The sequence below is a fragment of the Stegodyphus dumicola genome, chromosome 12, assembly GCF_044657685.1.
Source record: "Stegodyphus dumicola isolate Sdum_Otavi_A_Nest chromosome 12, ASM4465768v1".
In the NCBI taxonomy this organism is placed as follows: domain Eukaryota; kingdom Metazoa; phylum Arthropoda; class Arachnida; order Araneae; family Eresidae; genus Stegodyphus; species Stegodyphus dumicola.
In genome coordinates, this window is record NC_140779.1 from 12332372 (window position 1) to 12347815 (window position 15444).

At 34.2% G+C, this 15444-nt stretch overlaps 1 protein-coding gene across 3 annotated transcripts in view; it reads left to right on the plus strand.

The window, feature by feature from the left end:
* Acf (ATP-dependent chromatin assembly factor large subunit) overlaps window positions 1-15444 on the plus strand; it is a 102953-nt gene that overhangs the window by 29926 nt on the left and 57583 nt on the right. For all 3 annotated transcript variants that reach the window (XM_035350113.2, XM_035350111.2, XM_035350112.2), the window contains 4 exons: window positions 7335-7406; window positions 10688-10783; window positions 11579-11666; window positions 11844-12006. In XM_035350113.2, coding sequence (XP_035206004.2) covers window positions 7335-7406; window positions 10688-10783; window positions 11579-11666; window positions 11844-12006 — 419 coding nt within the window. The remainder of the gene's footprint in view (window positions 1-7334; window positions 7407-10687; window positions 10784-11578; window positions 11667-11843; window positions 12007-15444) is intronic.

Genomic DNA, 15444 nt, shown 5'->3' on the forward strand with positions numbered 1-15444 from the left:
AGAATATTTCAGTGCTATATAGTGTAGTGCACATATATCTATGTATTATGAGATATGTCTTTTTCACTAATTTGTTAATGTTAGATTGCAGTATTGAAAATTAAGAATTTGAGCTGTATGTAAATAAGTAGTATTCTAATCATGTTGGTATTAGGCATATATGAGCTTTAGAGCAAATATAATTTCTATCCAGCTGCAGTTTAATGCAGTACTAATACCTGTTTTTCGGAAAACTAATAATTTTCAAAGAATATTAGTTGCTAAGGTGTATATTCAGGACAGTGTTGCATTGAGTCAGTCAGGAGTGAGTAAAATAAGAAAAGTGCATTTGGTGTTTAAAATACCTGCTATGAAATGTGAAAATTTTAGTAATACTGATCAGATTTTTATTGGTGTTAACTATTTTCATGTTACTGAAAGCATGTCATTGAATTGTTCAGTTAAGCCCAGATATGGAGTATGTATGTATATACACAGTCCAGTCACATTAATGTGACCACCACGTACTTTCCATGTCATAGTTAAATAACCAATCACAGAAGGCAGGTGGCAGCACAGTGCTGTTGAGCGTATATAAAGGGTGTGTGAGGGCTTCGGAAAACATTTCAATCGTTGGCGTAATGCAGAAACGAAGCGATTTATCCGACTTCCAAAAGGGCATGATCATTGGCTTTCGGGCCAAGGGTGGAAGCATTTCCGAAACAGCTGAGTTTGTGAACTGTTCGCGTGCCGCCGTGGTAAAAGTGTACCGTGCATGGCAAAATGGGACTGTCCAAAATCAGCGACGTAGCAAATGTGGTGCACCACGGGCCATAGATGACAGGGGCGAACGACGGTTGCGGAGATGCGTTCGGGCAGATAGACGGGCTACCGTTGAGCAACTGACCACCAAAATGAACCAAGGGGCTACCAAAAGTGTCTCCCAAAGTACTATTCAGCGAACATTGCTGTGTCTGGGCCTCCGAAGCAGATGCCTGGTTCGTGCACCTATGCTGACTGCTGTTCATCGACGGCGAAGGCTAGAATTTGCACGCCAGTACAGCAGCTGGACGTCCACTGAGTGGCGACAGGTTGCGTTTTCGGATGAATCGCGTTTTATGCTCCATCGGACAGATGGACATTGGCGTATAAGGCGTGAAACCTCTGAAAGGAACCACCCTGCAACCATTGCCGGAACGGTCCAAGCTGGAGGCGGGAGCATTATGGTCTGGGGAATGTTTTCCTGGCATTCTCTAGGTTCACTGATCATTGTGGAAGGCACAATGGATCAATACAAGTACGCATCTGTCCTTGCAGACCATGTTCACCCCTACATGCGCATTGTTTTTCCTCAGGATGATGGCATCTTCCAGCAGGACAATGCGAGGTGCCATACAGCTGCCAGTGTACAAGCGTGGTTCGAAGAGCACCAGGATGAGTTTACCGTCCTCCCCTGGCCAGCAAACTCACCTGACTTAAACCCAATCGAGCATCTGTGGGACCATCTCGATCGAGTTGTTCGCGCCATGGATCCTCAACCGCGTAATCTAGCGCAGCTGGCCACGGCATTAGAGTCGGCATGGCTCAACATCCCAGAGAACACCTTCAGGGACCTATGTGACTCTCTTCCTGCACGTCTCGCAGCAGTCCACTCTGCGAAAGGTGGTTATTCTGGCTTTTGACAGATGGTCACATTAATGTGACTGGACTGTGTATTAACTTTGAGATATAATAATGAAATGTATAATGAATGTATAGAATATTGAATGTGGTATCTACAATAATGTGGATTTCCAGCATGGAACAAAAAAGATTAGTGATATATCTTGAAGTTCCAGCTACCTTAATTATTATTTGTATTTTAATTTGCTATAACCTTACAATTCAGAACCAGATGCAAGCTTAGAAATTCATTCTTTTATACGTGAAGTGCATTTTGATCATGAGATGTAGTGATCACGTTATTCGATTATTGACCTTACCAATGCAATTTAAGTATCGTAACTTAGTTACTGGTGAGGGAGTATAATGTTAGAACACTTTGCATTTCACTGTCTTGTCAGTAGATGGCTGCACCAGTCCAATACATTGGATTTGAACTTAGCATTTCAGTGGCCTGGTGATAGCTCAGAAATTGGTAAAAAATCAATTTAAATTATGAAAGAAAAGTGTAATAATTATTTGTCATTGCTAATAACTATAATAATGTGCATTTAATTTTTTTAAGTGTGTGAATTTTCAGAACATTTTTGTTTTGCTGTGTTATTGTTTTTAAATTTTCATATGTAACTGTAACATTGACTAAAGAGTTTGTTGACCATGTGTTTTTCGTTCACCACATGTGTTGGTGTTGGGTGTGCTGAAGGTGGACGTCTGTAATTTTTTTCTGTATAAGTTTTTAGTGCTGTTCATGATTATGAATAAAAGTTTGCAATGAGTTGAACTAATACCTCCATTTCATAAAAAAACAAACATCCCATTCTCACCTCCTATCAATTCTTCAGATTGCAGCTTTTTTGTGGCTATATATGGTATAAAGAGTGTCCAATTATGCAAGATCATTCCACTGTCTTTCTGTTAGTGAAACATTAGGGTTATCTGCATCTAAAAAAGTTTTTAATTCTAAAAACCTCATTATCATCAAATATGTACTTCCTTATCACATTGCTTGATTAATAATTGCTCGCTTCCTAAGAATGGCATCAATTTAGGAGGTATGCTGCTTACCTAAATTTACCAGTGAGATTTGTAACTAAATGAATCAGTTTAATCACTAATGGCAACTATCACATCCATCTTCCTTCTTTATATTTATTGCAGGTCAATAAAATAGAAAATAACTATTTATTAATGTATACACTCCATAAATTAAAATAACTCAGCTTGCCATTAATTTTTTTTTTTTTTTTCAATTCATTTTAATTTCATTTCCAATTCAAACTGTCCAACAAAACTGGAGTCAAATTCGACCTGTTTTTAAAGACTCTAGCTCCGACTCCTTTTACCCCAAAATCTGCATGACTCCGACTTCACAGCCCTGAGTGGAGCCTTTCTTGTTGCCCAGAACCTAGTTGTTAAGTCAAGGCTCGCCACGCGTCTTTTTCCACATCTTCCATTTGTTTCTCAAAATTACCATCTTTGAGACTTTCTATTGTCGGGACCAGTAAAGAACATCCTCTTTTAGTTTGGTGGCTGATAAGGCTGGAAATTTGCTCTGTATTGTATTTGTGTATCTAAAACATTGACCTTCTTTTGGAAGGCTTTGACACACTGCTTAACCAAGCTTAACTTGATATGTAGAAAGGATAGAAAACTTAATTTGGATTTATGAGAGGTTTTCGGGGCACACTTTTGGTTCTAGATTCTAGTGGAGCCCATTTTTGTCATTTCTTTGTCATCCTGTTCACTTAAAAACAAGGAACTGTCCTAGGAGCATCAATATTATTTTGAAAATGTCACATCCACTTTCAATCAATCATCTTATTTAATTTTTTAAGAATGAATTCCAAATCTTTGTAACACTGTTTTAGATGAAATGCATAGAATGCTGACACTTATCGATGCACATGTATTCCCATTATATAGGACAATTCAGTGTTCTTTTGAATGATTCTATAAACATCCTCCTGTGGGTACTTTTGTTATACTTTTTTTTTTTTTTTTTTTTGTTTGTTTGTTTTTGCTACTTAAAAATGTTAAATTGATTCAAAAGTTTGAGCAGAAGACGGAGTTTGCTTCTGAAAAGTATGGAAAGGAATCCCTTTCTTTGTACCTGAACAAGAAAAATTAAATGGTAGTTGTGAGCAGGTTCTTCTTAATCTCCTTAAGCCTCAAACCAAATCATTTAGTTAGAATCATTAGAAAATTTGGCTCATTTATTGCAATTTTCATTAGAAAACTGAAGGGGTTTAATGGACCGAGCATCAGTGCCCTCGTATATTTGGTACTAGTAGCTTCGCTGCCAGCCTTCGTTTGGCTTTTAAATGTACCGGAAAAATGGCTGAATGAAATGTTAAATTTAAAAACTGCTTAGAATTTTACTCTGCAAAACAACTTCATAAAAAAAAAGTTATTATGTATAACAAAATTCCAGTGAAATAAGCAATATCCTTTAATACAAATATTAATTATCCTAATAAATAAATTAACCAACTTCCCTTTGAGAACTCAAATGGTATAAAGGAGGTTAAGAACTTTGTTTCCTAAAAAAGTCACTCAAAATTTATCAGTATCTTAAAAACAGTGAAATTAGCAATAAATAACATAAAAGAATACAAAAAATTCTGAAAAGCAAAGTATAATTAATGATATTTTATCTTATATTTTCAAGAGATAAAAATTACAATGAAATAAGCTATATCCCTTGATACAAATATTAATTATCCTAATAAAAAAATTAACCAACTGTACATTTAAAAAAAAAAATTTTTTTTTTTGAAAAAATTCCGTTGAAAAGGTGTTAAGCTTCCTTTGTTAAATAAATTCGTATTTAATCAATTTACTGAGACACAAAATTTAAGTTCATAAAATAGCTAAGTGCCTATGTTTTATGACGATGTGAAAATGGAATGTGTAGAGTAAAATCTCGCTTTCCTATAGCCCATAGTGTCTCAAAATGACGCGATTTTGTCACAAAACATAAAATTAAAAAAATGCGAATTTCGAAAAAATTGCTTCGAGGTATGTAGATATTAGATGCTTAGTATAAGCTTAAAAAAGGAAATAAATTATAAAGTATTATATTTTCATATTGTTTAACTTGTTAACAGTTTCGCAATTTATGAAAAATCCCCAAATGGTGCTAAAGAATGAATGTAGTTTTCGGATTGAGCACCAAAAAATACATAAGAATCAATTATCAAAAGTTAAACACAAGCATCACAGGCTTGTATGATTAATAGCTGGGAAAGAAAAGTAATTTTTTCCTGCCTACTAAATAATTTAAATTTGGTGCTTGTAATATTTTTTTACATTTTGATGCTCTCATTTTGATAAATTTAATTTGAAATGTCTTTTATTTTCAAATACTAAAACTTGCTATGAAAACCTACAAATTTATTTAATCTTTGACTTTTTTAATTATTTATTGTGTTTCTTTTAATGTACGCTGCTCGACATTGAAAATGCAACACCAAGAATAAGTAGTCAGAAATTTATGCAAATTTTAGAATAGATGCACGTCACTGAGTTATGCGAATGATGTGAAATGCACAGAAGGAACGTGCAGAATGGGCAATATTCGTATCGTTATTTCTGCTAGACGAATTATCGAAGAAAGTTGGGTTTTGTCCTGGAGGATACGTATAATAGGAGAGAATACCAGGCCGCTGTCAACGAAGGCATTTCCAGCAGGTAAGACGATTTTAGGAGGGGCATGGTGATCGGACTGAAAAGGGCGGGTTGGTCTTACATCAAATCGCACCTAATACCCACTTGGATGCGAGCACGGTGCATCAGCTATGGCGAACATGGTTGGAACAAGGAAATGTGTGAAGAAAGAGGGGTGCAGATACAGCCAGAGTGATGTCAGCACGCGTGGATCAACGCATCCGCTGACAAGCTGTGGGGATCCAGCAAGTCACTTGTACCACGATTCTGCAGCATGTGCAAGATACCCTGGATGTTCCCGTGTCGACCAGAATCATTTCCCGTCGATTGATTGAACGTGGCCTGCACTCATGGTGTCTGTTAAGAAGACTGCCATTGACCCCACAGCATAGACAGCAACGTTTAGAATGGTGGTCGAGTGGAGTGATGTGGATGACAGAATGGCGAAATGTCGTGTTCTCATATGAGTCGCGCTTCTGTTTATCCAGTGAGAGTCGCCTCATATGTATGTGGCGTCGGCGTGGAGACATCTAATTCGGCAGTAACTGTAGAACGTTTGACAGCGTGGCATAATGGTTTGGGGTGTTATTGCCTACAATTCCAGGTCACTTCTAGTTGGTATTCAGGGCACTATGACGGCCCAACGATACTTGGATAATGTACTGCGGCCGGAGGCAATTCCCTACCTTCAAGGGCTGTTTAATGCAATTTTTCAGCATGATAATGCCCGACCACAGAGTGCTCGCATCTGCCAACGTGCTCTCCGAGTTATACAGATGCTTCCCTGGCCACCGTACTCTCCTGACCTGTCACCAATCGAACATGTGAGGGATGCGATTGGACGCCGTTTGCAGACTCTGCCCTTGCCTCATTCAGAAGACGAATTGTAGTAAATGGTTGAAAGGGAATGGAGAGCCATCCTTCATTACACCATCTGCACTCTTATTGACTCTATGCCTAGACGTGTTTCTCCGTGCAATCGCTGTCTGAGGTGGTCCTACATCCTACTGAGCCGATGCGTTCTCGCTCTCTATTCTGATTATCATTTTGAAATAAAGATCAATTATTGCTGCTTGCTGTCTCTGTCTTTTTTGCAAATTGCATCACTTTCTGACCACTCCTTCTTGGTGTTGCATTTTCAATGTCGAGCAGTGTATGTCAAGACCCACTAATATCTGAGCAACTAAGCTGTGGAACACTGATATGTAGAATGTATAGCCTTCTCGTGACCTACCCAGTTCGGAGTAGTGAAAGTTCCAGCAATATAAAATTTATTACTAATCTGTACCACACAGTCTTTGAGCTCTTCTAAAAAAATTTCAAAATTTGATGCCTTCTATTCAAAATAAATACCTTTTTAGAAGAATTATTTATATAAGTTCCCTAGTGGTTGGCTGTGTATAAATTTTTTTTTTTTTTCCTGTGCAGCAACACACTTCTACCTCTTGTCAAATTAACAGAAACTTTTTTTTTTCCCCTGTCCAATGTCGAGAACAGCAACTTCACCAATACTGCCAAAGCTTTAATTGTAGAGGCATTCAAGTGCCAAAGAATACTAACAGGGGATTTAAGTATGCGCTATTAGTACCTGAAATTAAGATTTACACTTATCTGTTTATGTAATTTTATGGAATAACCTCTGTTATTAAGCAAAAATTGAATTCCATTTGTTGCATGAATCTGCATGTAATTTTGTTACTTGTTATGGCAACTGTCGTGATAAGACTGAATCATTCCTGATTTAATATTTGATCTTGTAAACTAAACTGTATGCATTATTTAACATTACTAAAAGTCGAAGACTTTGTATTGTGGAACAGGGGAAAATGATTTAAAATGTGTGGTTATCTATCCTTTCAAGGAACTTTTATTTAAACAGAAGAATTAAGTCTTTAATTTTTCTAAGTTTTCTGATCATTACTAATTACAAAATATGATTCTTAAAACTATTAGACTGTTTTAAATGTAACTGTGAATTGTCTAGAGTAATATGGCATAATTTTACTGATTTATTTATTTTGTTTCAGGAAATCCTGTGAAATTACCCAAGTTGTGCTTCCAGAGAGGCCTATCCGAAGTCCGGTGAAAACTGATAATAAGTAAAATTGGAAAACTCTTTATTAAAGATTTTAAATGAATTTAAAATAATTGATATTGTATTTTATTAAACAAGCTGATACCAATTTTGAGCTGACTTCAGAAAATCAAAAATGAAATGCATGAAAATTAAATCATTGAATCTTATTAAAGATGCTGACTGTAAGCCAATCATGAAAAGTTTTTAAGGGGTTAGCTTGAAATTGGTAAATTTAGTTAAGTGTCAAAAATTGCAATATTTTCATTAAGAGCTTTTTTGAATGTATTTTATCCTGCAATGGTCTAAAAAATTGTTTGCTGTCTTAAAAATGTAACATGCATTTGTTCAATTCTAAAATTTAAGCTCAAGAAAATAAATTTTTATATGTTTTCATCATTTACTCTCTTACTTTTTTCTTTGTGTGTATATAAAAAAATTAAGAATGTACATCTCTACCAAAAATGGCAAGTTATTTAACCTGAAGAATTAATCAAAAAGTGATATGAAGCATATACTTGAAAACAAATTCTGAAATGGAAGTAAATTAAAACTAAAACAACATTAAAATTAATTATTCTGTAGCCTTAATCACAGGCAGCTAAAGAAATTATCAACAAAGCCGTGTTTCTGAATTTTATCTGGATGAATTGCAAAAGTAATAAATTGACTGAACGTCATTAAAAGCAATATTAAAAGAAAATTTTAAAATGCATTTACATTTTTAAAAAGCATTCATTAAGATATAACTTGTTTATATGCAACTCGAAAGAAATGTGTAGTTTATATTTTACACCAAAAAATGATGATTATTAGAATACTGGCAAAAGTTGTGAAGCAAAGTGTTGTTGTTCTTTTGTAAACATATGCAGGATAAAAAATTATATGTAAATCAAAATTCTAATTTGCTATAGTCTAGATTCTCTATTTGGATGTTTCCTTATTCTGTTCTAAAAATAATAACTGTTTAAAATAAATTGCTATAAATTGCATTATTTCAAAATTAACCAATGTCATACGATTCTTGTGTGATACGAATGACACAGGCTTCATCTAATAATTTCAGTTTGGAACCAAAACTTTTAATCAACCCGTGGAGATTAAGTATAAATCAAGCTTTCATCTTAGACATGTTGTATTCTTTCACTTTGCAACTGCAAATTTGCTTACATTTTTGCTGCTGCACTTTTTTTTAATTATTCTATCATAATTGTTATAAAGATGTATAAAAGGCACAAATATGATCAAATTGTGGCAATGGCCTTGTTTGTTGCCTGTGGTTTTTACACCTTGACTGATCTTGTACCATTTATAATTGGTATTGGGAACTATTTGCCCTTGGATGTTAATTTTGAACGTCAATGTTCTTAGCTCGTTTATTTTTGTGACTGAGGTTAGAACTTTCAACATCAAATTCCGTAGCCTTGTGCTTAATCAGTTGCATCAAAACAGCTGCCTAGGTGCAAGCAGTTCGGAGTGATGTGTATTTTATGCAGCAGACCCACTATTAGAGTGACTGGTGGTTTTGTTGCATGTGCAACTGCAATCTCATATTTATTTATAAATCTGGAGAAATTTAATATCATAACATCAGTAACAAATTAATGATCAATATTTAAATCCAAAGAAGCAGTATCAAGATGGCTTTCAAAAGTAAGCACAAGCTAATTGCCTTTTGCAAAGATCTTGTTAGCAGCAGCAGCTCTCTAGTTGAGAATTGAAGTTTTCTCTGGTATTTGCTCTGTCTAGTACATTTTGCAGACCATTGACCATGCCTTTTTAGTTTTTATATTGTATTTTGCAGCTCCCAGTTTGTTATAATATATCAGAACACCTGGAGAATCATTGGTCGATCAGCCCCTTGGAATAAAAAAGCTTTGGTACTAAACACAGTGGTGGACTGCAGGCGAGTGCATGAGCATGCCTAGTTTGGCTCTGTGTTGCTGTGTGGGAAATGTAACATTCTCCGTAATCTGTCCAGTGGCGGCAGAGATGTGTGTTCTTGTAACATTCAAGGTCATCGATATAAAAACCATTCACATCAATGTAGAGGACTCGCAAACATGCTCATAACGGTTTCAGTTGCAATGACGAGTCACATCCCCTCATGCTCCATTAAAAATAATCAGGAAGAGTTTAACAGTCCCGTGGGCTAATCAAATGCTCGCACGACAAAACAATTAAATATTTCCTGCTATTGTATAGATGCACTTTTATAATACAGTACAAAGTTCGTAATCCGGACGTCTGTTATCCGGAATCTATATTCCGGATCTCAAAGCCACAAACTGTTTTTTGTATGCTTTACACATGCGCATTTGAAGGATGTGTCTCCAGATACGTTAAAAAATGCTTGGCATAATTAATGGCCAGCTACCATATTTCATGGTGAGGACGATGAAGATGATACTCATGAATTTGAAGGTTTTTCGGACATTGCAAACTAAAGGTGAGATTTTCCAGTTATTAGATTTTGTTATGAAATGTGGAGAAGCGGTAATAAAAGAAGATGATATAACAGAAGTTTTTCATTGCGACGATAATGCCCCAATCATTAATCAGTTAATGGACGGCCAAATCTGTAGTATGGTTTTAGATCCAGAAAATACCTCTTCCGATAGTGAAGAAAGTGACAGAGAGGTTATTGAAAACGAAAAAATTTCGATTGACAAATTAATCAGTATTCTCAACACAGCAATTACAGGACTTGAACAGTGGAACTTTGTAACCGAACAAGAAATTATGTCTGTTTATAGAATTAAAGAGAAAGTATTAGCTGAAAAAACAAAGCAACTTAAACAACTTACATTGAAAGAAATGTTTAATAAAGTAAACAAATATTAAGCCTTTTTTTTGTAACTTTTGAACCCTTTATGTCATAATTGCTCTTTATTTCATAAATTACGATTTCATATTTTTAATTTTGTATTTTATGCATGCCGTCTTACCAGATTTAAATTGATGATCTATAATCCCAAAGTGCTGACGAGTCCAGATTACCGACTTTGTACTGTAGTGGTAGCCTTGTAATATAACCAGAATCAAACTCCAAGGTCATTTACCATCCTTAAGGGCATGAGGTTTTTCATAGTACCACACCAGCTACATGCTATCAACATCCACATTATTTCAAGAAATCCAAGAGATACTTATAAATTGATACATCAGTTGCAATAATTGATATTGTCATTGCAAGTGTCTTTTTTTTTTTTTTAATTTTGCTTATATACACAGTATACAGATATCCGTTATATTGTGATATTTTATACGTAAGTGTAAATCAAACTGATAATCTTTCATATTTAGGCAAAAGAAAAAAGATATCACTCCTTCAAAGATAAAATATGAAGTTGTAGATTATGATACTGGAAAGACAGCTGTTGTTAAAGCAGAAAATATATGGTAATTTTGTTTTCTTTATATTTCTATAGAACAAGCAGGCTATATCTCTTTTATTTGATTTATTTATTTTTGCTATATATAACACAACTATATATTATTTTATATTGTTTCTTACAGTATTACTATTGAATACATAGTAAATTAACTACAGAATCTCAAATTGAAGCTTATTTTATATAAAAGTAATTAATCTATGAAAAAATTTCATTTTTATCGCAAGACTTAAACAATCTGAGGCGAATTTAGTTCTTTCATTTTATAGATGGCTATAGTGAAAATTTTCATTAGTAAAATGTCACCCCTTAACTACTAGTAGCTGTGTAGGTACTAACACTATCCAACACTGATAGTTTCTCCTAATTCACTTCACATTTAAGTCAGATTTTCCTCATATGGGCTGTAAATAAGAGCTAGTTCATCTAGCAAAATTTTCTAGATATACAGTTCTTCTTTTAAATAAAGAGCAGTGAGGTGTAACAAAAAAAAAGTGACATGCAATTATGGTATATGTTCCTAAAACTTTTCCAGTTATTACATTCACAACAAATATCTAACATCTACATGTACTGAGATTTTTTTTATTGACATATTTATGCATGCCCTCATGTATAATTAATGTATTTATCTAAATTTTAAAAGAGATTATAATTTAGTAAATAAAATTACGACATCGGTTTTTCCTTTATGTTGTTATTGAAGAAAAACTTGTATAAGAATTAATCTTATTTTACTAGGTAAGTAGTGTTTTATGTTTAGTACTGTTAAGATACTAATGTTACTAAATATTTGTTTTAGTCGACCAAAGGGAACATATACCAAACCAAGAAATAAGTTGTTTATTAAGTATCACACACAGCCTAAAGATGGCGTTTGGAAAGTTAAGGTAAATATTTTTTAGATTTATCATATAAGTATGAATGTTTTATCTGAAATAAAAATTAATGATTCTAAGAAATTTTGCTGTGTTTTGTTTTTGATATTCCATGAATATATATGTGTTTAATTTATGATTTTTCATTTAAGAAAGTTAATTTATTCTTAATATATTATTTCTCCTCAGGAAAGTGCAGTTGCTAAATTACAGTTAAACGAATTTCGATTTGAAGAAGTATTTGCTGGTCCCCCTCCAAGTTATGCTACATCACCAGATAAAAAAAAATCTTCTGCGTCTTCTGACAAGGCTGACAAAAATTCGAGCAAAAAAACTTTATCTGAATCATCTGGTAACTGAGATAATTTTATTATTCATCCCAATGAAAAATATATGTTGTAGCTATAGACAATAAGTTTTAACCTTTTCCCCATTTCTGGATAGACACTGCTTGATTTTGTAGATATAGTTTTAAAATTAGAAAATGGTTATTCCATCAGTAGCTTTTCTGACCAAGGCAGCATCATTTGTGAATTAATCAGAACTTTCTGGTTATTCCTCCATCTCTCAGATCTTTATGAACTGGGAAATAAAACTTTAACTCATCAGTACTATTCTAGTCGTTAATAATAATAGTAAACAAGAAATGTATATTGCCAATATTTACATTTATACAGCTCGTAAATACTGCTTAGCAAAATGATGGTAAAGTGTGTAAATTCATGTTGTGGATTAACAGAAAATGCCATTATATCTTCATAAGAAAACTAGAATTTTAAGTGATATTGTTATAAATGCATACATACAAAAAAAAAAAAAAAAAAAAAAAAACTAGCGAGTTGTCATTTAATAAAGATATTGATAGTGAAATTGTATACCATATTTATTCTTGTATTGTTCCCCTTATCCTTATTACAGGATTCTGAATATTTTTAAGTATTCACATAATCTTCTCTTTCCTCATTGTTCAGAAAGTGGCCTTTCCAAGACATAAAATGAATTTGTCCACACGGGGATTTTTCTTATCGTACTAATTTGCTGTTGAATTTTCAGTACGTGGAGTTTGGTTGTTGAAGCAGTAATAGTAAAGGGTTTCAAGAAAACATATCTAAAGCTTATGATTTTGTTTTTCAAAATCACTGCACATGGGAAGACAAATTGAACAATGGCAACAACTTGCAAGCAATTTAAATGCAAAATTTGTGCAGCTGGAACATAAATTTTGTGTATTAAATGTTTATGTGATGCCTTGGGAGTAATAGTGGTTAACAATATGTAGGATGAAGGTCTTGTTTGATTCTGCTATTGTTAATATTAGTATGTATTTTGATTGAGATATAGGTTTCTTTGAAATTAATAATATTGTAGTATCAGTGGTAGTTTATCCATGAAAACTTTTTATTTGTTATGTTATTGTAACTGTGTTGTTTGGAAATTAAATAATTTGCATATTTTCCCCTTCACGATTTTTGTGCAATAAAATTGGAAGAAAAAAAAAAAAAAAAGAGAGGAATATTTGAGTAAATACAGTATTTTAATTTCCATTATCTTAAGATTAAAAGGTAATGCTGTTGACTTTGTTATGCATTTGTTATTTTATTTTAAAATTTATCTTGAACAGGACCACATAAAACATTTGATTGTAAAAATGCCTGGGAACCATTTTCGTATATTTAAGAATAAGTGATTAAAGTTGAACGTTAAAAGCAGGATAAAAGATTTTAAGATTTTAAATATTTTTTTCTTGAATGTTTATTAATTGAAATGCTTTAAATGGCATTGAAATTTTATTCCTATTTATATAAAGTTTTAAAAACATTTTCAATATTCAGATTAATTGGCATGGATTTCAATAATGCAAAGTTCTAATTTTATTCAGGATTAAATAAACGAAAGTGTTTTAGGGCTAACAGATGGACTGTTATACACAGGGTTCTTAAAATCCTTAAAAGTCCTTAGTTTTGGGGTGAATGATTATTGGTCCTTAATTTAAGCCATAACCGATCCTCAGTTTTACTCATCTAACATTTCTGTGTTTTTTCTGACTCCCATTTTGAGTGTGAATTAATGCTGAGGGGTTTTTTCGGCGGATCACTATATTGACAAATATGCATTTGATGTGTTAATCCTTGAATTCTTTCCTACTTCTTAATATAAATGGTAGATATTCGAGTTAAGGGTATGAGGCTCTGCCTCGATTGAAACCTACACTCAAGATCAGTTTTTATGCAAAAATTATTATTCAGAGATTTATGAAGTTTTGGTGATTTTATTTACAAACATAATATTATTGATAAATATCTTAGTAAGGATATATTAAAATTATATTTAAGAAAAAAATTAGTAATGCATTTCTTTAAAGTGACAGGGTTTGGAGCACTCTGTAACGCAATTTAATAGCCGAAATGGCACCATACTTGGTATTTAGACTAATCACGACGTGGGAAAAAGGATTCCATGAAAACAAATTTAGTTCCAAAAATCGCCGCTAGGGCATTTTTTGCGCTGCTGTAGCTTACAATAACAAGAATTAGCATAAAACACGTGTATCAAAGAAAAATGCAAATGTTGTGCGATGACAGCGGCAGTAATAAGGGCAATAAAAGCAAGTAGACAGCTCCGACAAATAATCTCAGCTGAAGTAAACGAGCTCCAGTGGACATGCCTCTCACGTTACCGGAACATGCATTACTGGTGAAGCTGTATTACATGAATCAATGTAATGCATCCACAGCTCTTCGTGAGTTTCGAACCAGAAAAAAATTACGAAAGGGGCCTTTATCGCTGAATGGTCTTAAGAAAATGATTAAGAAGTTCGAGGGAACAGGTTCACTGACCTTATGCGCTGGGAAAGGACGTAAACAGTATCAGAAGATGTAATAACTGATGTGGCAACTGCAGTTGTCGAAGGATCGCATGGAACCATTGCTGATACTAGCAGCGCCGGGGTGTAGCTCGACAATTGGACATGAATTATTCCATGGTATGGAGAGTTTTGCGGCGCATTATTAGATTTTACCCCTACAAAATCAGCCGCTTGCACGAACTGAAATCAAGTGATTATGATAAGCGAGTGACATTCGCTCTATCGTTTCTTGCCAGGGTAGAAATTGATGATGCTTTCCCATGGCACATTCTGTGGGGAGATGAGTGCCATTTTTATCTCAATGGGTCTGTAAACACACAAAATAGCCAAATTTGGGCATCTGAGCAGCCCCACACCGTGCACAAAATCCCATAAATTCCCCAAAAGTCACTGTTTGGTGTCACAGCCGAATTCGTAATTGGGCTATTCTTTTTTGAGACCATCACTCCGACAAGACCCCAAACATGCACCATAAATGCAGAAAGGTACCACGAAATACTGCAAACGTTTGTTATTCCACAACTTCAACAAAAAAACCATCTCCAACAGACAATCTTTATGCAGGATGGTGTTCCGCCACACATTAGTAATAAGATTAAGCAGCTGTTGCGCCAAAACTTCACTGATGATAGAGTCATAAGTGGCAGTTTTCAGTTGCATGGCCGCCTCATTTCCCTGACCTCACGCCATGTGATTTTTGGCTTCAGGTTTATTTGAAATCTCAAGTTTATTTTGGTGGAGTATCAAATTTGTCTATTCTAAAGGACAACATAACAAAGACAGTGCGGAATATTCCTCGTGATATGTTACGTACGGCTGTGGAGAACGTTGTGCACAAAATGTACGGTGTTATTTCTGAGAACGGTGCTCACGTTGAATGTGGTCTAATTCCTCACTGAGGAAGTTAATGTAGTAAATAAACAT